This window comes from Pinus tabuliformis, chromosome 9, assembly GCF_031772625.1.
Source record: "Pinus tabuliformis cultivar Carrire ecotype Pingquan chromosome 9, CPIR1, whole genome shotgun sequence".
NCBI classification, from domain to species: domain Eukaryota; kingdom Viridiplantae; phylum Streptophyta; class Pinopsida; order Pinales; family Pinaceae; genus Pinus; species Pinus tabuliformis.
The window spans coordinates 2,014,032,676-2,014,060,483 of NC_142307.1; the positions used below are offsets into that span (position 1 = coordinate 2,014,032,676).

Below are 27,808 nucleotides of genomic sequence, written 5' to 3' on the forward strand. Positions count from 1 at the left end.
AATTATTGAAGAACATAAGAAGAATTGATCAAGGGTTTCCCCACATTGGGGTTTGTCCCTAGCTGGCGCTACATCTCGTGTCCTCTTGTCTTGGCTTGTCTTCTGCGATTTATGTTTATGTTCTATCTGCATTTTACTATCATGCTAAATGGGATTGTTAATCTGGAATTGATATTGAGCTAATATGGAAAATTGAAGTAAATTTGCTTTCAACATAGAACATACCTAAAATTAACAAAAATTTTCTACGAAAGTGTAAAACAACTCTTCTTCTCAGAGCCAAAAATGTTATATCTCTCTGCAACTCAACTTTTTGTTCCTTACAAAAATGCGGATGTCCAGTAAAAAATCACAGAGATCACCCCCAAATACCTCAAATATGAGTTATTCTCCCTACACTGCAACTACAAAAATTCATTACAAAAGTGCTTCAAGATCCCTTAGTTGCACAGAAGAGGAACCCCTTCCTCATTCTCACATCCGATGTTTAATAATTACCAAAATCTCCAAAATGGAAAGTTGTTGGGAGTAGTTTTTCATATCCTAAATTAGAGTTGCATATTCTCCATCTTCTTTTATGTTGTCCCCTTTACATTGCTCTAACCTTCTTTGCCTCATCTCTTTCAACAAATCCCCTGCAAACCAATCAAAAATTAATTTAAATTAAATTAAATTGCATACTAAAATCATAATTATAAAATTGGGAAAAACCCAATTCAACAATCAAAATCAAATTAACGGAATAAATTAAAGGAAATTGTGCTCTTGTTGATCATTGTCAGGGCTTCTATAGCTGAAAGGAGTTGTCATGAAACCAATTTTGCAACAACAGAAGTTTGGGTAGATGAAATTGTTTCAACAAATTTTCCCAAATTGAATTTTTGTTACAATTTCGTAACCTTATTTTCTGCTAAATTTTTGGAATATTAATTGTGCAGATTTGGTTTAGTGAATGCTTCTAGATTGTTTTCCTCGATTCTAGATTTCTAACGAGCCATCTTGGGCCTAGTAGAACTCCAGATATGATTCGCAAAAGCCAAAATATTCAAACTGCCAAAATTCTAAAAAATACATGTCATGACTAAAATTAAACATTTTTAAATTAAATAAATTCATTCTAATTAACTATGTAATTATAATTAAAAATTATTAATTATAATCATTAAATTAATTAATTATATACAAATTAATTAAAATTACAAATTACAAATTATTAATTTAATTTATTAAAAAAAATAAAATCATGAAATTGCATAACAAGTGGATTGGTGGCTCTTTGTTAAACATATACGGAGAGGAGTTTAGGAGGGCTTTATATTATATATGGGAGGTATAAGGAGGTAATGTAGTGAAGGGATAAGGAGGATCTCGGGTCTCAGGGGGAATAAGGAGGGGAGGCATAAGGAGTGATGAGTTCTTGAGGAGTTCAGATGGAGGAGAGGGTTGAGGGCCCGAGGTAAGGAGAGGACGGCCACGTGGGGTGGTTTTCCTATTTTAAAAAAAATCATAATTACTATTATGATATTTTAATCTCGGGAGTTTGGGAATTTGGAATTTCAATTAGCTTTTGAGATTTAAAATTTTTATTAAATATTTTTTATTTTAAAGATTTAAAATTTTATAAAATATATAGTTTTAATTATTATACAATTTCGTGGTTTGGTAAGATAGTTAGTAAAATAAAATAATAATTTATATAATTTATAATTTATATAAAATTAATTAATTTACAAAAATCAAAATAATATACATTTTGTATATTTTTTGTCTAAGTGGTGAAAATCAAAGCGTCATTTGTAAATCGTGAGTTCAAATGAGATGAAATGAAAACTGATGGAAAGTTGACGAAAATTACACTCCATGAAGCAATCAGCATGCAAATCTGAAGAAAACAAAAATGTCGCACAAATAAGCAAAATAAAACATTAAGTGGTGATATGACGAGAATTTATGTAAAGGGTATCCATTGTTATTATAAAGATAATAAATTAAAAATGGGGGGTTGCGATTTTACCACAACAGGAACACAAAATAAATGTTCATTATTTGGCAATCTAATATAGATTTAAAATTGTATATGAAATGAGACTAAGATTTATAACAAAATGCATTAATCAGCGAAATAATTAATGTAAATGAAATGTGAATGGATTAAAATGGGTAGGAAATGAATTAAATGAACTACTATGGTACATAAATATATCATAGTACAAAAAAAAACACAAAAATTAACTTAACTACCTGAACCAATCAATTAATTATGGATATGGGCATCGGTTTGAACTAGGAAGAAAAGTAAAACATGCTTATTGAATAGAGCAAGAAAGATGAAGTAGAAATATTATATAGAAGAAAAGAAAAGTGTAGGTATGTTAAAAGGATTTTATTATTAAAAGGTTTATTTTACAACAAAATAACTCAATTAGTGTTAGCAACCAATTTAGCTCCTTGCAAACATATTCTTTCCAAAACCATTAGATGTCTACAACAGCAAGGAAACAACCAAGGTGAAGCTTCAAAAGATACAAAGATCTACTGCGCCTATACCCAAATTGTTTGAAAGGTCTTTGTAGTCATGGTAGTGTTAGTAATAAGACTTTGCAAAAAAAAAATACATAGATGAAAATATTACGTTTAGAGGAAAGTAAATTTAAACAAACAAGGTGAAGCTTTAGATAATACAAAGATCCATGGTCTCTATACTCAAGTTGTTTGAAAGGAATCTGTAATCATGGTAGTGTTACTAATAATACTTTCCAAAAAATACATACATGAAAATAAATAAGCAAATATTATATGTTATGTAAAGTTGTTTTCACACTAGTGTTGGACCTTAGTTATAAGTCATAATGCCTTTACCACCAACTAGTAGGCTATCTAAAGGACAAATATGTATGAGATGCATATGAATGCAATGCACACAACACAAGCATAACTTACTCTCTTTATTTTTTCCTTCTTTTGCATAGGTTCCCTCCTTTCTATCCTTAAGAGGTAGGTAGGCAACAAAAGAGTTGTAACTACCTCTTGATGTTTTCTTCAAAATTTAATTTTGTGGGCTCTTTAACTTTAATTTTTATTTAGATAGCAAGAATTTGAAAGGTTAAGGTGATGAATTTTAACTAAAGCCCTTGGATAACTAAGGGTGTCTCGATTCACTAATATGCACATGAAATTATAAATCTACTAAAATATACATTTCTTTAAAGTCCATTTTATTTTTCAAAATCAAACTTGGTAGATTATTTGGAATTCACTTTCCATTGCACTACAATACAAATGACAATACATATATGTCTAAAGTTTTGTTTGTTGAAAATGGTTGTTGTTGATGTCAAAGGCTGTCCAAATGAAAGAGAAAGTTACATAGTCAAATATCATATTTCGAGACCTTTCCAGTGGTATATGACATGCTTTCTGACTCCTTAAGGTTGAAGAGAAATTATTATGGAATATTCATTGTACATTTTGTCAATTGCACAAGTTGGCCCAACCATTGTTTCTTTCAGTTTTTCAGTTTCCTTAATTGTAGCACAATTTACTAATTTTGGCAGTTTTTTCGAGTCCTGAACTTCTGGAGCCGTTTTGAGGCCTTAAATGGTGTTTTTTTGGAAAGATAGCTCTAAGTGATCTCATTGAGATCGCATTTTCAATTGTAGTCCTCGGAGAGATATTTTTAACAAGGTATCATGCGCGTCAAATGGAGATAATATGACCAAGCTACGACCCCGGGAAGTTGGCTACCCAACTAACCCCAACGGGGCCCATAAACTCTTGGTGTTACATCTCCTCGGGTTATGGTTTTGGTTGTTTTGGGTTTTCTCTTATTGTTCAATAATAAAAAGGCCCTTGAGCCTCATTGTAACTCAGTTCAGAGGCATCTAGCTACCACAACTCTTCTCATAGATAAGCTACCATCGCCCGAGCTAGTCTCATCTCCACTCGGTTTGTAAGCATATTTCATTATTTGATATTAATGAGAGATAGTGTTATTTATGTTGCATCTTTGTATTTATGGTTATATCTATAATTTGTTACGTTCCTGTTTAAATTCGGATTAGTGGTATCAGAGCGGTCTGCTCTTTCTCTGTTTTTTCTTTGCATGTCCCCAACGAAGTCGGGATATAAGAAGTTAGGGCTCAAACTAGTCGAACCTTTGCAAGACCAGCCTAGGAAATCCTGATGGCCTCCCATGGGGGAAGAAAAGAAAGACGAGGGAACAGGAGATCCTATCAAAATATTGCTCGAGGAGGCCCTCGAGAAACAAAGGAACGCGATGATGGATAACTTTGCCCAGATCCTTCAACAGTTGCCCACCGACGGTGCATCCACATCCAATAGTCACTCTGGAGGCTCCACACCTTTTAAGGTACAAGTAAACTTTGGCATTCCCATATTTAAGGGCCAAATAGATGTAGAAGCAGTAGATAAATGGTTGAATATACTAGAAGGATATTTTTCTGTTCATGATTTTTCCAGCCAAGAAAATATTACTTTTGCTCTTCTCAAAGTCGCCCCCCATATCAAGGACTGGTGGGAAACCTATTGTGAGCAGAAGGATGAAAGTACGACCTCACTGTTTTCAGCCGCTCCCACTTGGAATTCATTCTGGGATGCCATCAAGGAGCAATACTACCCTGTTGGGAGCTACGAGGACAAATACATAAAGTGGACCACGCTGCGGCAGGGAAGGGACCAAAATGTGCCGGAGTTTACCAAATTTTTCATACCCTTCGCACGAGGTTGGGTATCAAGGATTCTGAGAAACATTTGGTACTCAAGTATCGCGGCTACCTACATAGATACATCCAAGATGAAATGGAGTTTTTGGATATCTCCTCGCTCAGCACAATGTACCGATACACCGTCAAGATCTAGTAAAAGTTTAAACAGAAGAGCGAGACTTTGGATCTACGAATCCCAAGAAAGGGAAAGGTGCCCCCAAACTGCTGGAAAAAAAAAAAAGACAAAGCCAAGGTAGGACGACCCAGGACAACCCGCCAAGGCCACAAGCAAAGGACAACACTGGGAAGCCGAAGAAGGACACGAAAAAGTGGTGTGAGTTCCATAAGAGCTCCACCCACAACACAAGTGAGTGTCAGGCCAAGCAATCACTGGTGGCCGAACTAAAGGCTTCAGAATCATATGCATGTTCCAACTCTGAGTCAGAACCCAACAAGGGGAATGACAAAGGGAGCAAATTATTGATGCGGAGCCCAACACCACCATCACCATCACAAAGATCCAGAAAGAGGAACCCGAAGGTCCAGAGGAGGAGGAGCGTCTCTTCCACTCCCAGATGTGGGTAAAGGGTTCCCACTACAGTTCATTATAGACAAGGGGAGCCAAAAGAACCTCATTGCAGCAAAGGTCGTGAAACGGTTGGGCTTACCGACCACAACACACCCACATCCGTACACCATCGGGTAGCTTCACCAAGGACGAGATCTGCGTGTGAGCCAACAATGTCGCCTTCCATACAACATCAAGCCCTTCATGGATGAGGTATTATGTGACGTTGCTCCCTTTGATGTTTGTGATGTATTATTAGGCCAAGCATACTTGTGGAAGTGACATGTTGTGTATGAGTCAAGGCCTCGCACTGTGATTGTTACATTGAGAAATAAGTTGTACAGGATACCGGACGTAGCACTGCTTATCACCATCTCTATGGTTACTGCAAAACAATGCAATAAGCTCATTTCAAAAAAAAGGAAATTTGTTTTCCTGATGATATGCCCTGAAAGAAAGAAGAAGATGATGGCCACGACCTCCAGACAAGGCCCCTCCACACGACAACAACAGATGGACAAGGTCGTGGAGGAGTGCAAGGACATCTTCACCTCCCCCGCAGGGGTGCCTCTGCACTGTCAGGTCAAGCACTCCATTGATCTGACCCCAGATGCGTTGTTAGCCAATGGACCAATCTATCGGCGCTTCGTTCTAGAGAACAATGAAATCAAGAGGCAAATTCAGGAACTGTTGTAGAAAGGTCACATTTGGTCAAGTTCTTCGCCCTGTGGGAGCCCGATCGTGTGGGTTCAGAAGAAGGATGGGACTTAGAGACTCTGTATTGACTATCGAGCACTGAACAAGATCACTGTCTGGAAGAGGTACCCGATCCCACAAATTGATGACCTTTTGGACCAACTCAAGGGGGGAAAATATTTCACCAATATCGACTTGAAGTCCGGATATCACCAAGTACCAATCGAACCCTCTAATGTGTGGAAGACTATCTTCAAAGCCAAGGAGGGCATTTTCGAATGGTTGGTTATGCCTTTCGGGTTGACAAATGCTCCTGCAACCTTCATGAGGCTTATGAATGACATCTTGTGGCCATTCACCAACTCATTTGTAGTGGTATGCTTGGATGACATCTTGATCTTTAGCCAGAGTTGGGAGGAGCACCTCCACCACATTCGACAGGTTCTCCAAACACTGCGGCAAGACAAGTTGTGTGCCAATTTGGAGGAATTCACTTTTGGCATGACCCAGGTTCAGTATCTGGGATACATTATTGATGAATGGGGGGTGCATGTGGATCCAGCCAAGATCCAAGCCATTCGGGATTGGCCACCCCCCACCACTCTGACAAAGCTCCGCAGCTTTTTGGGTCTTGCCAATTTCTACCGCAGGTTCGTGTTGGGGTTCTCTCATATCACTTCGCCCTTGAGTCAAGTCAACAAAGGAGAAGCAAAAGCAAAATTCTTTTGGTCTGAATTTCAATGGAAGGCATTCGCAGAGTTGAAACATCGCCTCTGCTCTGCACCAGTGCTCACATTACCAAACTTACAGCAACCATTTGAGATTGAGATAGATGCCTCTGACTATGCTATTGGGGTAGTCCTTACTCAGCAAGGGCATCTAGTGGCATATCATAGTGAGACACTTTCGGACACAGTCCGGAAGTATCTCACTTATGACAAAGAGATGTATTCCATTGTGCGGGCCTACCGACAATGGAAGCATTACATTTTGGAGAAGGAAACAGTCATCCACACAGACCACCAACCCCTGCAGTTCATACAGATGTAAGGGAAGTTGCAGAATGATCACCATCAGAAGTGGTCCACATCCTTGCAACAATTCCATTTGAATATCAAGTACAAGAAGGGCAGCACAAATAATGTTGCAGACTACCTCAGCCGACCACCGATCATAGCGTGAACCATCGCGTTCAACTCTTGTGGGCACGAGACTTCTGATTGGCCACTTCTCTACAAAAACGACCCAAAATTCGGCCACACATACCATACACTCTTGGAGGGTCAGCAAGTTCCATATTTTCACCTCCAGGATGCTTTGTTATGCCACCTGGGACACCTTTGTGTTCCTTCAAGCAAGTGTGTGAAGATGATTTGGGAAGTACACTACAGTCGGGCTGCTGGGCATTTCGGGGTCGAGAAAATAGTGGCAGTACTGCAAAAGTATTTCTATTGGTTGAATCTTCGACAAGATGTCAAGAAGTACATCAGATCCTGCACTACTTGCGCCATTGCCAAACCAACCATCAAGAAGCAAGGTCTCTATACTCCGCTGCCTACCCCTAGTCGACCTTGGGAATCCATCTCCATGGATTACATGTCAGGCCTTCCTTCTACTAAGCATGGCAACGACTGTGTTTTTGTGGTCGTCAACAGATTCTCGAAGATGGCCATTATGGCGGCCTGCAAGAAGAGTATCACAGCAGAAGGCACCGCTAAACTCTTCTTTGAACAAGTGTGGATACAATTTGGGATCCCACAGTCTATCATCTTAGATCGGAACAGCAGGCTCCTAGGTACATTTTGGTCCAGTCTCTAGTCGATGCTGGACACCAAGCTCACTAAGTCCACAACTTTCCATCCCCAAACTCATGGCCAGACAGAGGTCGTCAACAGGATGATCGTACACATTTTTCACATGTAGAAATCAAAGCATCCACGCACATGGCATGAGAGCCTCCCCTATGTCCAGCACAACTACAACCGAGCTCTCCACGACTCGACTGGCCACGACCCTTTTTAGGTGGGCTTGGGATTCCAGCCATTATGTCCCATTGATGTGGCCATACCATTTGCAGTGACTCAGGTAGATTCAGCTCATGTCCAGTCCAAAGTCAACAAGGCAAATAGCTTCATTGAGCACATTCAACACATCTGCCAATAGGTCCATGACATATTGGACAAAGCCAATGCTAAGTACAAGCAGCGACATGATCAGCATCGGGTGCCACACAAGTTCCATGTGGGCGACAAAGTTTGGCTACATCTGCAGAAGCAACGCCTCGTTGGGCCCCACCGCAAGATTTCCCGCTTCGATATAGGCCATACACCATCACCAAGGTTGTGGGAGATAATTATTTTGAGCTCATCATTCCCCCATTCCTTGGCCTGCACCCAGTGTTCAATGTGGATCGCCTTCAGCCATACTTTCCACCATTACTGGACACATCCGACATTGCAGAACAGCTCACACCAACAAAGTTAAATCCAGACTGCATGAAACAAGCTGCAACTAATCGAATCATGGACACACAGATCAAGAACACCCGCCGGCAGAAGATCCAACTGTATCGATTTGTCAAAGCCGGCCAACTCCTGCACCAAGGAAAATGGCTCACCAGGGACCAAGTTCAGCAGAAGTTTCCCCATCTCATGGAGGAACTCAACGTAATGGAGAACATTTCTTCCTAAGGGGGGAGGAATGATCCAGGTGGATATTGGTGGCCACCCGCCTATTCCACGTGGACCCCCACCATTGTTTCTTTTAGTTTTTCAATTTCGTTAATTGTAGCACAATTTACTATTTTTGGCAGTTTTTTCAGGGCCTGAACTTTTGGAGCCGTTTTGAGGCCTCAAATGGTGTTTTTTTGGAAAGATAGCTCTAAGTGATCTCATTGAGATCACATTTTCAGTGGTAGTCCTTGGAGAGATCTTTCTAACAAAGTATCATGCGCGTCAAATGGAGATAATATGACCAAGCTATGACCTTGGGAAGTTGGTTGCCCAACTAACCCCAATGGGGCTCATAAACTCTTGGTGTTACATCTCCTCGGGTTATGGTTTTGGTTGTTTGGGGTTTTCTCTTATTGTTCAATAATAAAAAGGCCCTTGAGCCCCATTGTAACTCAGTTTAGAGGCATGTAGCTGCCACATCTTTTCTCATAGATAAGCTACCATCGCTCGAGCTAGTCTCATTTCCATTCTGTTTGTAAGCATATTTCATTATTTGATATTTAATGAGAGATAGTGTTATTTATGCTGCATCCCTGTATTTATGGTTATATCTGTAATTTGTTGCGTTCCTGTTTAAATTCGGATTAGGAGCACTATAAATAAGTGTTATGTGGAGAATCTTTGACACTCATGCTCTTAAGAAATTTAGTTATGATTCTAGGTCTTAACAGGATGAGGTTCATATATCATGAACCAAGTGAAGTGAAGTCGAGTTGGAAGTGAAGCGAAGTTGGAAGGGTTTTGTTTTGTTTGAAGCTTGTTGAGGCTGAGTTATGTTGTTAAGGAGGTTGAGTTCTGGTGTGAAAGACGCTGAGTTTAAGGGTTATTGGACCGAGTTCTATTGGACTTGTTTTGGTTTAAGGCCGACTTTCAGTCCTAGTTTGAGGTTGGCTTGCAGTGTTGGTTAAAGGCCAAGTTGCAGTTTTGGTTAGAGGCTGAATTATAGTCCTATTATGGTTGGAGGTTGAGTTTTGTTGGATATTGAATTGTAGTCCTTGTGGAGTTTGAATTCTAGTCTAAGTTGGGTACAAGTTGTCAAGAGGTCAAACCTTCTTTTGAACAAGTTCTAAGCCTAAATATTGTCTCTTGAATAGTAAAACAATTGTAACTTGGGGCTTACTTAAGAATTGTGTCCTCATATTCTTGACAGGTTAGAGCCTATTTTTTTTGTAAGTTGATGCTTATAGAGGATGTAAGTTTTACTTGACCCAATCATCGGTTCTCAATCTCAAATAAGTTTTTTAGTTTCTTGCTAGTTAGGGTTTAATTCTCATTCAAAACAAAACCTATGAAAGAAAACACATTGAATACTTTACTTTAAACACTGAGAGGAAACTTAGAAAACCAATCTCATAAATGACAGAAATTTTTGGGCAATGCCCCTAGAAAAACCCTGAAGGGAAACCTAGAGAGAGAAAAAATTATTAAGGCTCACAGAAAAATGAGTTTACATCAAACTTTTCTAACTAACCAAGTGCATTACTTATCTCATTTTATGTCCCAGATTCCTTCTCAAAATTTGTGTTATCAATTAGCCCATTTTTTGTGCAAGGTGCTTCAATTTCTATATAGTCAATAGCCTCAAAATCTGTGCAATCAATCAACCTTGATTTTTGTGCACTATGCCCCGATTTTTGTCTGTCAATCAACCTTGATTTTTATGCATTGTGCCTCGATTGCTATGCAAGACGTTGAAATGTTCTCCTAGGTTCGTGTGCCAATTCTCTTCAAATTCATGTTGCTCCTTTTCCTTCAACGCTTCTTCTCTTCTCTCTCTCTGTCTCCTCAAAATGGGAAGATGAAAAATAATTTCTTTTTCCTTTGAATCTTCTTTTCATGTCTCGTTAAAATAGTTGCAACTAGCCCTAACATCTAATGGCTCAAATTGAGTCCTAGCTATTAAGATCAACGATTGTGTTATAGTTGGTCATTAACGCAACTTCAGGCACAGTCACTTTATTAATTAATGATGCATAAAAAGTCAATCTAACTTTATATCACATAAATTTAATGTCTTAGGGACCACTTTGGACACTCCTCCACATGCTAGACATCGATTCAATGTGGAAGACACTTGTCTGAGCTAACTTTTTCAACACTCCCTCTTAGTGAGGAAAGTGTTCTTCACCACTCCTAACTTGTCTCTGAAAAATAAAAACTTGTCTTTTGTCACAGACTTCATTACAATGTCTACTACCTAGTCTTCTATGGATATATACCACAACTCAACTACTCCTCTATGAACATAGTCCCAAATGAAGTGGTATCTGATATCAATGTGTTTCGACCTATCATGAAATACTAAATTCTCCAAGAGTTTTATGCAACTCTGATTATCGCAACAAATCACCTTAGGCTTCAATTGTTAACCAAATAAATCAACTAATCACTTGCGAAGCCATATGGCCTCACAACTTGCTTAACTAGCCGCCATATTTTGCCTTTGCAGAACTCAGTGCCACTGGATTTTGTTTCCAACTGAGCCATGACACAACTGCTGAGCCGAAACTAAAACTGCACCCGAAATTGTTTTTCTTATCCACGACATTGTCTTCCAAATCAAAATTTGTATAGCTAGTCAAACTGACTCCATACCTTCTCACATAATCTAGTCCATACTCCATCATACCATGTAAGTACCTGAGCACATGTTTTGTTGCAACCTAATGCACTCTCTTAGGTTCAACCATATACCGGTTGAGAGTATTGACAACTAAACATATTTTTGGCTCAATGTTGATCGAATACATCAATGAACCTATCAGTTGATGATACAATGTGGGATCCACCAATTCACCCTCAAAAGCACTTAACTTCTTCTACTTGGTGATCATGGGTGTTGATAGAGGCCTACAATCCTTCATCTGAAATCTCTTTAGGATGTCAACTGCATTCTTACCCTATCCCAGAAAAATGTGTCCTAGTTCCTACCAAACTTCCAATTCCAAAAAATAATGCATCAAACTAATGTCTTTCATCTCAAACTCTAAAGCAAGATCCTAGTTATGAGTCTCTTTACACCTGTAATGAAAAAATCATCCACATATAATATGATAATAAGAGTATCTCCACTACCCACTATTTAAGATAGGTTGAGATCTGCCTCACTCTTCTCAAAACCCATTTGTTGCATGTAGATACCAATCCTTGAATACCACATGACTTCCATGTCACTTGTGGCGCCACATGATTTCCACTTCACTCGTGGCGCCACATGACTTCTTCGTCACCATTTCTATTTTTGCCCTCCTCTTTTGACACCCACATGGCACTCACGTAATTTAAGTCATTGGTCCCACCAGGCTGATCGTCATCTCGTTTTGCATAGTGTTCCCTTGTATCCAATTTTAGAGGTAATTCGAGATTGCATAATGTAATCCACAGTGTTACCCTTCCATATTCCCAGACTTCCAGATCTCTGGATCTCCACCCTTCTTCATCCATAATGCAAGTGTGGATCCCACAAGGTTTCCACATAATTGCTTTATCCTATGTGGCATCCATGATCCTTCCTCTGCTCATGTGTCCCACAAGGCCCATGCCTGATGCATTATAGTGCCTTCCTTTGTTAAATTTTGACATCAAGGAAGATCTGGCACCACAACTATTATGCACGATACACCAACCTCTCAAATGAATTTCCATACCAAACGAGCATCTGACTCTGCCCACAAAAGCCCCACTCTAGATGACTCCAAATTCAAAATATATCTAGCTCCATAAAACATATGGCGTCTCAAATGCTTGTGACATGTGCATACCCTCGGATCTCCTAGACCTTGAATGTGCCTACCCAACTAAAATGATATTTGTCTCACACGGAGGTGTGGCCCAATTAGGACTCACCCAGATTTGTGTTCTTCATACTAAAATCTAGTTCCTACGCTCATCCGACATCCCTTCAAATGTACAATTGTGTTGATAACCCAAACGCATTCACTATTCAATAATGTATTTGGCCCCTCCATACTTCATATACAATTTAATATTGTGACTTAGAAAATAGTATCCAGCGCAAATTTGAATTTATGTGTTATGTAAAAGCCATGTGTAGATTTTAGCTTCAAGATCGGTCACTGGTGGTGTAAATGTAGCTATTGTTTTTGTTGTTGCATCGTATTTCCTTGTTTTACTTGAGTCTCGCGTATTATGGCCCTTTGTTTCCTCCTAGTAGTCATATGATCATCTGGTCTTGACTATTCTAGCGTGTGTTGTATCCTCTGGTTTTTCCAGGAGTTCGGCCAGTTTTTTCGGAAGCCTTGGTTGGATTTTGTCCAGTCGGTTTTTTCGGAACTCTTGGTTGGATTTTGTCCATCTCTATATCTCGGATTCCGGGGAGTGGGGGTTTTTGGATGGTACATTGAAATTTACTCGTCCACCTACTTTTCGTCGTCACTGTTCTTTCTGGATTATTCCCCATATCTGCATTTTGTCAGTCTTTAATTTTGAGACTACATTGATCTTTACGAGGGGTTCTCTCTCGTGCAGATTGATTTGGGATAATCCTTCCCTCTCTCCCGGTCAGTCCTTTTGTATCTGGTTTTGAATTTTTGTTAGATAGTCACATCCTATTGATGTTTTTGTCATTCCCTAGGCCCTTTATAGGATCTCCTCTTTCTGGTCATTTGACTTGGTTCCATCTCGAATGTACTAACATTAATTGAGGAGAAGGCGTTTTGTCAGTTTTCCATTATATAGTGTCAGAATTGACCATCTCAAAGTGTTTCTTTTCTTCTGTCGATAGATTTGGAAATCTTGTTCCTACTCTTTTTGTCTTGTCGTCCCTTCCCGTGGTGCGTTATCCATTCATCTGGATGACATGGAGATCTTCCCAGTCGAATTGGACACGTCTGATTTAATGCGGGCTGCCATGGAGGCAGAGGCTCTCCACTATGGCACTATTAAGCCGTCTTGCTGGCAATCCTCTTTGGCGGAACATTTGATTCCCCAGCCACATAGGCAGAACCTCAGGGTTGACGATCAGGTTCGTTCGCGACACAAACACAATCATCAACCTGCAAAGATTACTCCCCCTCCGCCAGTTATTTTCCTAGACAGTGTCTCTCTGGCAGATTGCATTGCTAGTCTACAATCCCATGCTCTGATAGGCAAATGGCATTTTCCTGATATGGAAGACGCCCAGATAAGGACTTGGCTTGGATCTAAATGGCGCCCCTTGATAGGATATATCCCGACTATTGTCAAGTTAATGAAGGACTGATACAGTTTTCACTTCTTGAAAGTTAAAGATCTTGACACCATATGCGTTATCCCTTGGGTTCACGGAAAAATCTTTCTGACCTTTCACAAATGGTATATTGGCTTCAACCCTTTGCGGAATACCCCACAAAATAATCTGATATGGGTAAAGCTACCTGCCCTCCCCATTGAGCTTTGGACAAAGGAATCGCTTTCTCACATTGGCAACGCCATTGAGAAATTTGTGTATATAGATCCCAAGTGCTTGGGTGCCAAGGATAAGCGGGTGGCATGGATCCTGATCGAGAAAGAGTACAAAGGCAACTTTCTCGATCATATTGATCTTGTTTGGGGTGAATTATCAATTCACTAGAGACTTGACTACTGGGGAGTTCCTTTCCGATGCTCCCTCTGTCACAAAATTGGTCATCTGAAATGGCACTGCCCATGTCATCCGTCCGAAAAAGCATACAGGAAAAATTTCCATGTCGATCCTCTCACACGTGCCAAGGATAAGGATTTCTGTGATGCAGGTGGGGAAAGAAATAATTCAAAAGGGTCTTCTATTACTGAGATAACGTCCCTGGTTCTATCTAATTGTTTTTCGATTCCACGAGACCCTTCTTATGATTCTTCTCAGCGGCACTCCATGACACCAAATTATCCGAAGTATGTTCCCCTTACTTTTCCGAGATCACTGTCTATGGAAAATTTAGTTATTTCGGGGGCTCAAGATCTATTCTCTCATCCCCATCCCTCGGAACCCTCTCCGGGGGCAGCCATAAAATCTCCTATGCCTATTCCTCATCCGAACTCTAACCTCGATTCGATTCCAAACATTACTATCATTCCATCCTCATCCTCATCACCTGTCAATGTCGGATCTATCCCCATGGATAAAACTTCCTCCCCGATTTATCGTCAAGCCACCGATCAATCAGCCAAATCTGCTTTAAAAGGTAAAGCTCCAATGATTTCGGTCACTCCGACAAATTCGCCGATTACATCCCCTACAAATTCTATTGCCAGTGATCTTGACTTGCTATTGCGAAAAGAATCTCTCCATCTCTAGCCACTGACCATTCATAAGCCGAGAATGTCATCCTCACCTGTTATCAGTCCCACTTCGGTGGGAAACATCACGGTCAGACGGAAACAAAACAGGTGCAGTCGGCATTTCCGAGGTAGGAAGGGTATATCTAAAATTGATATACAAGAATCATCACATGTAGATATGCCTATATCTGATCTGACAAGAAACGGACCTCTTAGAGCAAGTATGCCTGGGGACAGGGCCTCATGATCAAAATTCTCTCTATGAATATAAAGGGTCTTGGGGCGGACCCAAAATTTTTGGCTCTTAAAAATTTGTTTCTTTCTTCCGCCTCAAAAATTATCCTGATACAAGAGACCATGCATGACCAACCGGAAACTATTGCATATTTCAGACGCATGTTCCCTACATGGCATATTTCGCCTACAAAGGCATCAGGGCTATTTGGGGGGTTGGCTGTTCTATGGGACCTGGTTTGGATATCGGTCGGAACCTTTTGTTGTCTTGATGGTATCCTGATTCTTGCAAAATTCCAGGGCATGGCTGCCCCTACCCATATCCTGAACGTATACGCTCCATACAACGATCGTTTTATTTATTGGACTCGGTTCTTGGCCTCGGAGATCATGGAGATAGACTCCCTCCTAATTGCAGGGGATTTAAATTGCTCTTTAAGCTCTGACGAAGTTTGGGGAAAAAGAAGAAAAGTTGATCATGTGGGTGGATCCATCAGAGAAGCTCTACTCCAATATAATTTTGTAGATATATGCCCATCTATGTTAGCTCCTACATGGGATAATGAGATGTTAAGGGAAGCATTCATTGTCAAAAGACTTGATCGATTCATTATTCATGATAGACTAATAGAGCATCTTAGTTTCTCCACTTCTAGTATTCTCCCTTATTTTATTTCTGACCACAGGCCTATATCCTTGCATTGGACGGCTCTGAATCACAGGAAGAATTATCCTTTCAAGTTTAACAGGATTTGGTTAGAGGATGATGATTTTATCAATATTGTCCAGAATACTTGGTTGTCTTATGAGCCACAAACTTCGTATTCACAATCTGAATCATTGTTAATCCGTATGGATCGGCTTCGAAAAAAGGTAAAAGAATGGCAAGCTTATAAGAAACGTTCTAACAGATTAGAACTACAGAAGATTAATAAGGAACTTGAAAGCATCACTAGATGTATGATTGATCATAAAATTTCATAAAATGAACGCTCACAGATATGGGAATTGGAAAAAAATAAATAGAATCTCCTAACCATTGAAGAATCGACCTGGAGACTAAAAAGCCGGGCCATTTGGTTAAAGGAGGGCGACAAGAATACTAAATTTTTCCATCGTTTTGCTAATAAAAGACGGGAATCTAATGCTATATGGGAAATAAAGAATGATGAGGGTATTCTGCTACACTCACATGATGAGATTTCTAAAGAAGCAATAAGATTTTTCCAGAATGCACAAAAAAGGGACCGGGACATTTAGATGGATGATATCATATGGGGTATTGACCCTTACCTCACCATGTTTGGCTTCGAACAAAATGATAGTTTATATGATGTTGTCATGGAGGAAGAATTATTGTCTGTCATGAAATCTTTCAAGAAAGACAAATGTGTGGGTCCAGATGGATGGACCATTGACATTTTCATTCATTTTTTCGACCTAATGAAAAATGATATCTTGAGTATGATTGAGGAGACCGGAATAAGGGGTAATATAAATCACGTTATAACATCTACATTCATTGCCTTGATTCCTAGGAAAAAGGCTTTTCTTACCTTTTCTGACTATAGGCCTATATCCCTATGTAACACCATATATAAAATCATTTCAAAAATCATTGCAGGAAGAATCCGGGACACCTTGTCAAATTTTCTTTCCCGTGAGCAGCATGGTTTCTTAATAGGCAAAAATATCTTGGATGTTGTGGCCATTACTCAAGAATGTCTCCATTCTATACATAACGAAAAAATTGATGTAGCCATCCTCAAAATTGACCTTAAAAAAGCATATGACTGTCTTGACTGGGGATTTTTGAGATGCCTCCTTATTAAAATTGGGCTCAATAGTCAATGCACCAACTGGATTATGGCTTGCGTGGAGAATGTCAATTATGCCATTCTCATAAATGGTATACCTACTACTTTTTTCTCTACTGCTAGGGGCCTCCGTCAAGGATGTTCCCTTTCACCCTTTCTGTTCATCCTTATTATGGATTCGCTAAGCCTTCATATTAAAAGGGTTGTTTGCGAGGGTCATTGTTGTCCTCTCACTATCAACAAGGATAACAATTTTTCACATAATCTTTTTGTGGACGACATATTGATTTTTGCCATGCTCTGTAGGCAAGCCTGGATTTATTTGCACATAATATTATATTACTTTCAAAGGACTACTGGTCTGCGTATAAATGAAGGTAAATCATCTTTCCACCATGAAGATATTAATATTGTAGAAATGGAATACCTCACATAACTCTTCAATATACAAGCTAAATCAATCAATGTGGGAATGAAATATTTGGGCTATCATTTGAAGCCAATAGGTTATATTTCGACAGATTGGTCATGGATCCTCAACGGTTTTTATAAAATGATTGCAGGTTGAGAGTATAAATGTCTCTCATTCTCTGGTAGAATGATTCTATCGCAAACTGTACTCGCCCAGCTTTTATTCTATTGGACCCACTTATTTTACATTCCAACCAGCGTCATTCAAAAATTAAATAAATTGATGGCATTCTTCATATTGGGGAGCTGTAAGGAAAAAAGGAAATTTTACCTGTCCAAGCTTTCAAACCTTACCCTCCCAAAGAAGATGGGGGGGTGGGGTATTATGAACCTTTGAAAATTTGGTTTGGCCTTGCTGTGTAAATCCTTATGGAAAGTTGTTTTTGGAAACAATGTATAGAGTAATGCAATCATAATAAAATACTTGGGGAACAAAGATTTTTCCTTTTAGTTCAGGTACAGTTCATTTGGGCCTGCTCGTGGATTTGCTATATGGAGGAGTTTTCATAAGATCCAGGGGTTCTTTTTCAAAATCCTTATGTGGAAATTTCAGTTTGGGAATAGCATTCTTATTGGTTTCGACCATTTCATGGGCAGAGAAAAAGTTTCACATATTTCTCATCAGCTCTTACACATGCTCTAGCAAAAAGGTATCTTTTATTGCGCACAGGTTATTAACGAATGGCAGGGTGCTATTCCAACTTGGAAATCTGTTAATCATTTGGGCCTTAATGGTCTAGTCGCATCTCAATGGAATATGATTATCTGGAAAATGAAGCTCTGTGGTATTTACAGAACTGAAAAAGAGGACGGCATAGTCTGGCGGGATAGGGGTGATAAGATTAATGTTCTTGTTAAAGATATATACATTTCCATTATAGAGGAACAATATTCATGTGCCGATAACATTTTTCCACTTACATTCTGGAAGTCTGGGTGCCCATACAAAATTATCTTATTCTCATGGCTAGTGCATCACAACAAAAATCTCACTTGGGACAACCTACAAAAGAGGAATTGGCATGGCCTTGCTATTTGCTCTATTTGTCTATCTTAATCAGAGGACAATATGCACATCTTTCTGCAGTGCTACCACACACAGGTTCTATGGAAGAAGCTGGCCTCACATTTTGGGTTCAATTACACCACTCATTCATCCATAAAAGATGTTTTTGAATGGTGGAGTAAACAGAAAGTGATATGGAGGCCTATCCCTCTTTTTGTGTTCTGGTTCATTTGGAAATGGAGGAATAGGGTCATTTTTCAAGATTACAAGGAGAATTTCATGCACATATTTGACCAAATTATTTTCTTATATCTCACTCTCCTTCTCAATATCCCCCAGCATGTGAATGGAAAATCAAATGTGTCTTCCAATCCTCTGTTGTTATATCCGAGGGTACATTTTGATGGTGCTGCACAACATGGTATTTGCGCGTGTGGAGTGGTCATATATATTATGGAGGACCAGCACTATGAAATATTTTGGAACGGGGGTGCAGGGACTAACAATAAAGCTGAAGCCATGGCATTATATGGTCTTCTAGTTTTCTGCTCTTTCTTGAACATTGGTGGCCTTCGAATCTATGAGGACTCAAAAATCATTATTGATCATGTTATCGGCAAGCATTCCATTAACAATGCCAACCTCTCCAGATGGATGCACAGAATCTCCTCTATCTGAAAATCTTCAAAGGATTACTCCATCGCTCATATAAAACGATCCCAGTATATAATCGTTGATGTATTATCAAAGAAGGGCCTGTTTTCACAATGCGGAATATGGAACTTGAGCATCTTAGTGGGGACCGACACGCATCAAGTTCAACAATTCTCAACGCTGGGTATGTAGGAGAGACAATGTCCTGGTATGTATCACGATCTTGTCTATTTATCAACTGTTACATGCTCAGGTACACTTTTGTTTCATATCTCTGATTATGGGTTTACTACTCTATTTACCTATTGCATATGTATTTCGGTATATGATTGACATGTTCCCATATGTTATATGGCGAAAGCAAAATTTTGCTTTAACTTTTCCCTATAACATACTTTTCTGTACCAAAATTTCTGTATCAGAATTTTATATATATATATATATATATACAGGGTTTTTTCGTACTGAAAATAATTGAGATTGAGAATTCTACTAGGATTCCTTCAAAACAAGGCCTTACCCGAAATACTAAACTTGTATGAATGAAAACTCAAATCCAAATATTGATCTATAAGGCATTTCAACATGATCATGATAGGAATTATGGTTCTAATAGACTTACCTTCTATCAAATTCATAAAACTATCACATTGAAAATAATACTTGCAACAACAAACTAACTGAGGAATTTCAAACAACCAGTGATATTCATGTGATTGACCCTGCAATTGATGAAAACCATAACATGCACAAAATACCAACAACCCAACACAACACAAGGTTCATGATCATATCAATTAATCTAGAATCACATAGTATAACATATCAATTGTGGGACTGCAAATAATTATGCATATTCATGTAAATCATTTTATATCTCATGCAAAAATCAACAAACATAGAGGTCGAGGAGCCCCACATAATCATGAGAACATAGTAGCAAACACTCATCATAGAGATATAGAGATATCAACAGTGCTTTCAGAGTTGGATCAAGTCCACTCGCACCACATATAACCTAAACTACTTGAGAGATAAACCTGGAAACATGGTTATAATACGTGACCTAAACTCATAAAAATAGAAGATGACTAAAACATATGAAATATCAGGTTAATTCAGATTGTTTTCAAACCACCAATCCTAGACACATTAGGCAACTTGCAAATGAATTAATAGGGTCGCAACCACATAGCTTAGGTAGCTCATGTTCACCACAGATACACAATTAGCTGGTCAACCAAGACTATATAATAAATCAATCATTCTTACATGGAAATTATCAGGTTACTCATTAGCCATCCATGGCATAGACATATATAGAAATGTACACTTATCGGAATAATTTGAATGGTTGGAAACTAGAGGAGGGACTTCAACTCTCCACCCAACCAAAGGCTAACTACACTACAATCTTTCTTGTAACCAACCACCCTCGACCCAGATTTAGAGTCTAAAGAGTTTGTTGCTCAAGGGAATTTTCACACCATCTATAGACCAGCTAGGCTAGAAAGGGAGTGTATTGTCTGGGTTATTTATTAACTGCCTCCTGCAGTAAGCACCACAGTGACCCTTCTTCCTCTCAGGAGTAAAACACAAGGATTCACTTGAAGCTCAGTGAAGCACTACTTAGCCCTAAGGAAAACACCCATTGAATAAATACCCCCACTAAGCCTTCACTAGCCAGATCTACACCAATGCATAATAATGGCCTTCCCCAAAATAACAGGGAGCGTTATCCCCAAAAATTCACACAACAATCACTTGATGTTTTCCCTTCTCTTTTGTTTGTTTTTCCTCCTCCTTCCGAGCTTCCTCATTATGTGTGTTTTCCTTTTTTCTCTTCCACTATCTCCTCATTCCCCCATCATTTTCTGTTCATTTTCCTCTTATGTGTTGACTTCCCACATGCCCCACAATAACATGGATAGTACGGGCTTGTCCTCCACTTAGATGGTCCATACTCATGTCGATATATGTTGTACATACCATCTTTAATTAGCTAAGGGATAGGTGAGAATAATTAAATGAGTTGTGTGTGGTTAAAACAACACAAGAAACTCCTCCTCAGACCTTTGAATCTGTGTCTACTCCTTCAGCTTAGCGATATTTTACATTTTTGTATTTATTTACATAAATGAATATACATGGCAATATTCACATAAGGATAGAAAAAAGGGTTGCTACAGAGATCTTCCATTTTATGAAATTTACCTCTATTTCTCTGTTCTTTTTCATCATCAATATCTTGTGATTTTCCATAGGGACATTTTAAAGCATAACAGCGTATTCTACCACACTAAAAACATTTGAATGGTCGTTTACCTTTATATTTGTAAGATCCTCTTTTTAATTCTCATGAATTCAATGTGACATCCCCTGGTTAATATTTTTCCATTGTAAATAAATTGTACTTAATTAAAGGTTGAGAGAAGGGACGTAGATTCTAGATTGGTTAAGGAATGGGTTGCTTTAAATATTAACCCTGGTTGGTTGAATGTGTTGACTGAACAATAAATTTAATTTAAAGGAAGAGGACAGGGCTAGGTGTCCTCTAGCTCCAACAACAAGCAAGAAGAGGGAAAAAATTTAAAGACAGACATGGGCTACATTGTCAAAGGGGTTGAATGGCATGGAACTAGTAAGGATATAAAGAGTTAGATGTTTGGGGAAGAAGGAGAAACACATGCAGATGATACACATACACGGAAATTAGAGAACACATTCTCTCATTCTCAGGGTGCACAACACTGTGGAAAAAAGCGCACAACAATGGAGAAAAAAATTGGAAGATGCAGTAAACACTGCAAACATGATTGGCAATCAATCGAGCTTTGAAGAAGATAGAAACCAGCTAAAGAAATCTCATAAAATCTTGTTGGGTAAAAAGTTTTATAGAGAGTAGTGGCTTGTGTGTAAGGCTATAGAACCCATTGGAAGCTTGTGGATTGATGAACCTATGGAAGTGGGAAGAGACACTTAGGTGCATGTGAAGGTTGATGAGCCACCAACAGTTCCCTTGGGGTTGAAGCTTTGGTGCTTGACTCACTGATAAACCCCCTGGAGAGGTGATATTTGTACCCATCAGTTGTTTATCCATTGATGAACCTTACTTAATGTGGACTCTCTTCTCCTGAAAGTGAGTTGAAGCTCTTTGCATTGTAGTATCCAAACATGGATGTAAATTATGTCTCAAAGGACTAAGTGAGAAACTTGTGTAGTTGGTGGATGAAGGCAGTGTGGCCTTGTGGCATCATGTTTCGTTTGTTCTATTGGATGAATTTTCTCTTAAGAAGCACTCCACCTCAAGCATTGAAATTTGGCTCGGGGTGACAACTACAAGTAATTGTGGTTGTAGCTTGTCTATGGTTGGGTGGAGAGTCAGAGTCCCACTCTCAGTTGCCAAACCTCTTATAAGATAATTTCACTCTTATGTTATGTTCTTGTGGTTATTATTATGCTCATGTTTATTGCACTGAAATAATGTTATGCTAACGCTGAGGAATGTTGTTCATTCATTAATGAGGAATGTAGTGATTATGTAGTGATCCTATAAAATGGTTCATTGCTTACGAATGTGTTGATCTTGAAAAAACTTAAGATTGCTCAAGCATGAAAGAATCACAATATCCTCGATATGTTGACAATATTTGCAACAATGCTACTAGGTTACCACATACAAATTAATTGTGTTGAATTCAACCTTGGTAGATAATTCTTGAATCTGATACCAAAGCTTGCCATTCTCCCAAACTAATATTTTGTAGAGTGGACTAATAGGTAGCGAGGGTTTAATATGAAGTCAATGATGTGTTGGGACACCTATCAACTCTAAAAGACATTGTTGTATTGTTATAGAAGGTGGTCAAGTTGATTTTGTTAAGAATGTGTTTGAGTTAGGTCATAGTCGAGGAACATTGTCAAACTTGGAATCCTTTCACTAAGGCCAACCATAATTCTATTAAGTATACGAGATGAATCTCCAGCATTGCTTAGCATAAATGACGGTAGTCTTATTTGCGAGAACTCTGTAACATCATACTTGTGCCCTTCAATGGTAAAGGTCCATCAATGTCGTCGAGTTAGGTAAATTTTAATTTTGTCAAAGATGTAGGATTGATCCAACAAAATATCACAAATGTCTAATGGCACTATGTCACAAGTGACTTAATCCTTCATATGCTTCATGTTGTACTAAAATAACACCTGGTGACATTCAAGACTTTCCCCTATTGTGGTCATCCCAATGAATATAACTGTGGATAAAGTAGATAAGTGGTCTTCATACATTATCAATAGTGATAATATTCTTCTAATTCCCACTGTCAATGATAACAAGCAAAGGAATTTTGCTCACTTGACATTGTGTGGAACAACATTACACATTCTTTAAAATCTTTTTTGGTGCTTAATTTGATTAGAGATTGGTGTTCATGCAAGCTAAAGGTCAAGCTTAATCAAGGTCCACTCAAACATCGAATCAAAAGTCAACTTGAAGTGTGTTTAGGCCTTCATGCTTCACTACATCATCAAAAGCGAAAAATAATCCCCCAACCCATAATCCAAAGCGAAAAATAGTCCCCCAACCCATAATCCAAAGCGAAAAATAGTCCCCCAACCCATAATCCAAACGGAGTATGCAACCCATCCTTTCAAGATTGAATCCAATTTTTTGAACTTATATATCTTCTTCATAGCCTACAAAGGAGGATTCAATTGTCGACCAAGATTGGTGCCCTCTTGCCTGCCAGTTCCCGCAGACCATAGCAATCATTGTTGCGTTGTGATGCTTCATATACTTGCCAGAATTTCAATGAAAGAAGAAAGTTGAGACATGCGATACACTTTTTTGGGATGGAAACTCTAGAAGTAGAAATCTAACACGACACATATATATCCACATCTTTTTCATACTTAATAGTTATGTGATTTTTTTATGTTGTTGTCAGTTTTATCTTGAAAAGTTTGTCAGTTTATATCTTGAAAAGATTGAAAAAAAAGGAATATTTTTTTCTGTGACTATAGGAATCGGCAACTAGGCTTGTTTCATACTCACCATACAAGGGACCGATTCCAAGGGTTACCACTACAAACTCTTGGTGCTCACATATACCTCTTCTGCAGACACAAGTTGGAGTCTGAACATGTAACCTTTACACAAGGAGTGTCTTGAGAAAACACCCTACTCACCAACTGCTCTACAACCCAAGGTTGAATAAATTTTGTATTTCTAATGCTTGTCACTTTCTCCTATGTCCTACCCTGTGGAGATGTCCCCATCATGTACCCTTGTCCCAATGACAATGAAATTCAAACTGAAAATCCCACATGCGCATTGATGTGTCCTCACACAACAGTAATGGTATTATTTCAAATCTTTGGAATAGGCAGCTTTTGATTAATATAAGAAAATATAATTAGTGTTTAGTATCAATTAATCTATATATAAGCCTACTTACCTCATAAAAATTGCTTAGGAAGCAAATTAGGCTTTATTTGTATATAAAGGGTTCACTCCTCTCTTTGTACAAACTTCTATCTATCAATAAAATGTCATTTTTCCTTTCTCAAAAGGTAAATCACATGGAAAAATCTTAGGTATCTTAGCTGCATTTCATCTCTTTAATGGTTTCCGAGGATTTTCATGGTTAATGATTATTACCTTTCTTCAGTCTTCAGTTATATGAGCTTCATTTGTGCTGTTAGCAAATTTCCACTGATATTTTCAATGCATAACATTTGCTATGTTAGTGTACCGAATTGCATTTCAGTACATTACACCTAGCATATTGGTCTATAGTGCCCAAGGTAAGCCCTTGTGTCAACTTTCAAATAGAATCAAAGAAATTTGAATCCCTTAAAATCAAGGATAATGTATAGATATGTCTAAGGAGGTGAAAATAAAATTGTAAATCCCTCAAAAACAAGGATAATAAACAGATATGTCTGGCAAGGGAAAGTTAAATGCCCATAGAAATAACATTTATGTTCAAAACTATAAAACCGATCAACTCTCTGAAATTGATTGTATCCTCTCCTAGCCAAAGTCCAACCTTTGTGCAGTGCACATAATAATCATGAGAACACAAAATTATTGAAGCCCAAATAAATAAAACTTGCTTCAACTACTAAAAGGATGACATTCAAAAATTTAAAATTGTCCGAGGTGGGGCAAACTAAGGGGGGAATCAAGGGTTGAACTAGAGCTGCACTATTCCAACCAAAAAGAAATTTTAGGGCACCTTACTTTTGAGTGCAGAAAATAGTACCTGTTTTACTAATTCTTCAACAGCAGAAAAACCAAGTTTCTTAACTGCTTCCCATACAAGATAAGACTTTGGCTCTCGTAAATACTTGCATGTGTTAATAACAAACCTGCGAAATCATCGACACTTAAAAGTCTTAAATCATTTTACACATTCCAACAAACAGTAACATTGCGACTAAGTGAATAAAGCACAAGTAAAATGTAACAAAAATTTGCACACCTGTTCATATTGTGAATGCCATTAGAATTTTTCTTGTTTTTTCTGCGTTGCTTCCTTCTTGAGCGTCTTTTTCTTTGAGTAACATGGTTTGAATCATCTACTACTTTCTCCAAATCATTTGCTGCAACTAGATAATCAAAAGAAATTATAATGTTAATAAAAGAAATGAACATCACCATTATAGATTAAGATATAAACATGTTTCAGTGATAGGAAAACACATGCACAACAGATTCATTTGAAGCTTATCTAACATAAGAAAGCTATTCATGGTCAATCACGGCATAATAGCATATAGAGAAAGTGATTGCTTTGCATATGCAAGACTATCTACTTTATAAAAAACAGAAAGCCAGCTATACTTTCTACGCAAAATAAGATAATGTGGCCAGTGACCTGGGGCAAAATCACATCTCTTTGAGGTTGACACGGGCCATTTTGTATCTAAAAGGGGCAAAAATGTTTAACCCGAGATGGAAAAAATTAAAATTATGGTCGTTATTTTACAAGTTATATTTAAAAAATAATAAGTTAATGTAGAATCTGGGAGTACATTTGCTTTTTTGCTAGTATTTGTCTCCCTGTTTTTTTAGTATTGCTATGCAATTTCCCATTTTGACGCCAGGCCCTTGTCCATTATCCCTCTATTTTCATCTACAGTTAAATTAACAACAATGATGGCACACAATAGTTTTCTATATGCCTTTGACTTGTTTTATTGTATATAAAATTCCATATGAAATATAAATATGTATATAAAGAAGCCAACTATAAATGATACTGAATCTATGAAACTTTAAAAAAATGGGTTTTGCCATCTTTCTTCACACAGTTTCATTTTGTGAGTAGATTGGACAGTGCACGTTGTTATTGCAGGTTTGTGGAGCAAACACTCCCAAACAAGCAGAGAAGCTGCGTGAATTTTGCATGTTGAAACAGATTTTCCAGGTTTATGCACTGTTATAACTCTTGAAGAAGGGATCTTCCATATTTTCTGCATACTTTCGGTTCCTACTGGATGAAATCTTCACACATGTTCATAGAAGCAATCTCAAACATGTTCATAGAAGTAATCTCAAACAGCTAGAGTGTGCTCAATGGTTAAAAACCAATGCTTCCCCATAAGATGTCACAGTTTCAAATATAGAGGGAGGTAGATTATTACACCTCTTTATATTTTAGCAATCAAATTGCTCGGCGGAAGTTGAGCCTTTTACCCTATAAACACTAAACAAATGGGAAGTTGAGTCTTTTGCCCTACAAGCAATAAATAAATAGGCCTCATACGTAAATTTAGTAAACAACAATTTGGTAAACAAGAAAATGTCATACACCAAGTCTTATAAACAAAAAAGTCTCATAAACTAATTTGGGAAACAAAGGTTGTCTCTGACTTGACAGTGATCTGAAAAATTAAAATATATATGCTTCACCATAATTAGATTATTAATATTATACGAAAAAGCAAGTAACTTATCCCATAGACAAAGGGGTGTCATATTCATGTGTGCATGCTACGCAAATCATTAAAGGAATTGTTAGTAAAAATCATTGTTTCTGAAACTGAAACTATTAGGTTGAATAGAGCGGTACGGTCAGATGCCTCAAGTTGGCAAGAGGGCAGTATAGCAGGAGTGCAATTGGGTGTTAGTGTAGGAGCAGGTGCAGGCAAGGGCGAAAGCCTTTAAAACAGAGTGTGACACTTCAGGTATTAAAAAACACAAACATTGCAACTAATGTGGGCCATTAAAACTAGGAATTTCGGGATAAAAATACCAAACTGATATGCTAGGGCTGCGGAGAGGGTAGGGCTTTTTGGTTGAAACTGGATTAGAAACGGTGAATTACAATAGTTTTAACTATAGAATTTGCTCCAGAGCAAAGTTTTGCTTGACAGCGCTCCAACAGAACCGCCCCGGCACACCTCTCGTGGATATGTGGAATCGATTTATCAAACATGACTTTAATTTTAAAACCCGACAATCCAAATATTGATATACGAACATACATACCTGCATTTGGAGAAGATGTGGCCTCCTGAGATTGAACTAGGGGGGTTTCCACTCCAGAAGTGGCGCATTGATTATTTAGCGGCATATCCTCCAAATCATCTGCCTCGCCCTCGGCATAAGGCATAAGGCATTAATTGACATATTTATGAAA

General features: G+C 38.3%; 1 protein-coding gene across 2 annotated transcripts; it reads right to left on the reverse strand.

Moving 5' to 3' along the window:
- Positions 1–306: 306 nt before the first annotated feature.
- On the reverse strand, positions 307–27,766 carry LOC149157143 (uncharacterized). Of its 2 annotated transcripts, XM_089439139.1 has the most exons (4): positions 27,658–27,766; positions 25,646–25,772; positions 25,427–25,532; positions 307–635 (listed from the first exon to the last, which is right to left on the reverse strand). In XM_089439139.1, exons 1-4 carry the CDS (start codon positions 27,740–27,742, stop codon positions 624–626), a joined length of 330 nt encoding a protein of 109 aa, XP_089295265.1. In that variant the 5' UTR covers positions 27,743–27,766; the 3' UTR covers positions 307–623. The 2 variants fall into 2 exon arrangements, with proteins under 2 accessions (XP_089295265.1, XP_089295264.1); XM_089439138.1 differs by lacking the exon at positions 307–635 and having other exon boundaries at positions 23,743–25,532.
- Positions 27,767–27,808: the final 42 nt, after the last annotated feature.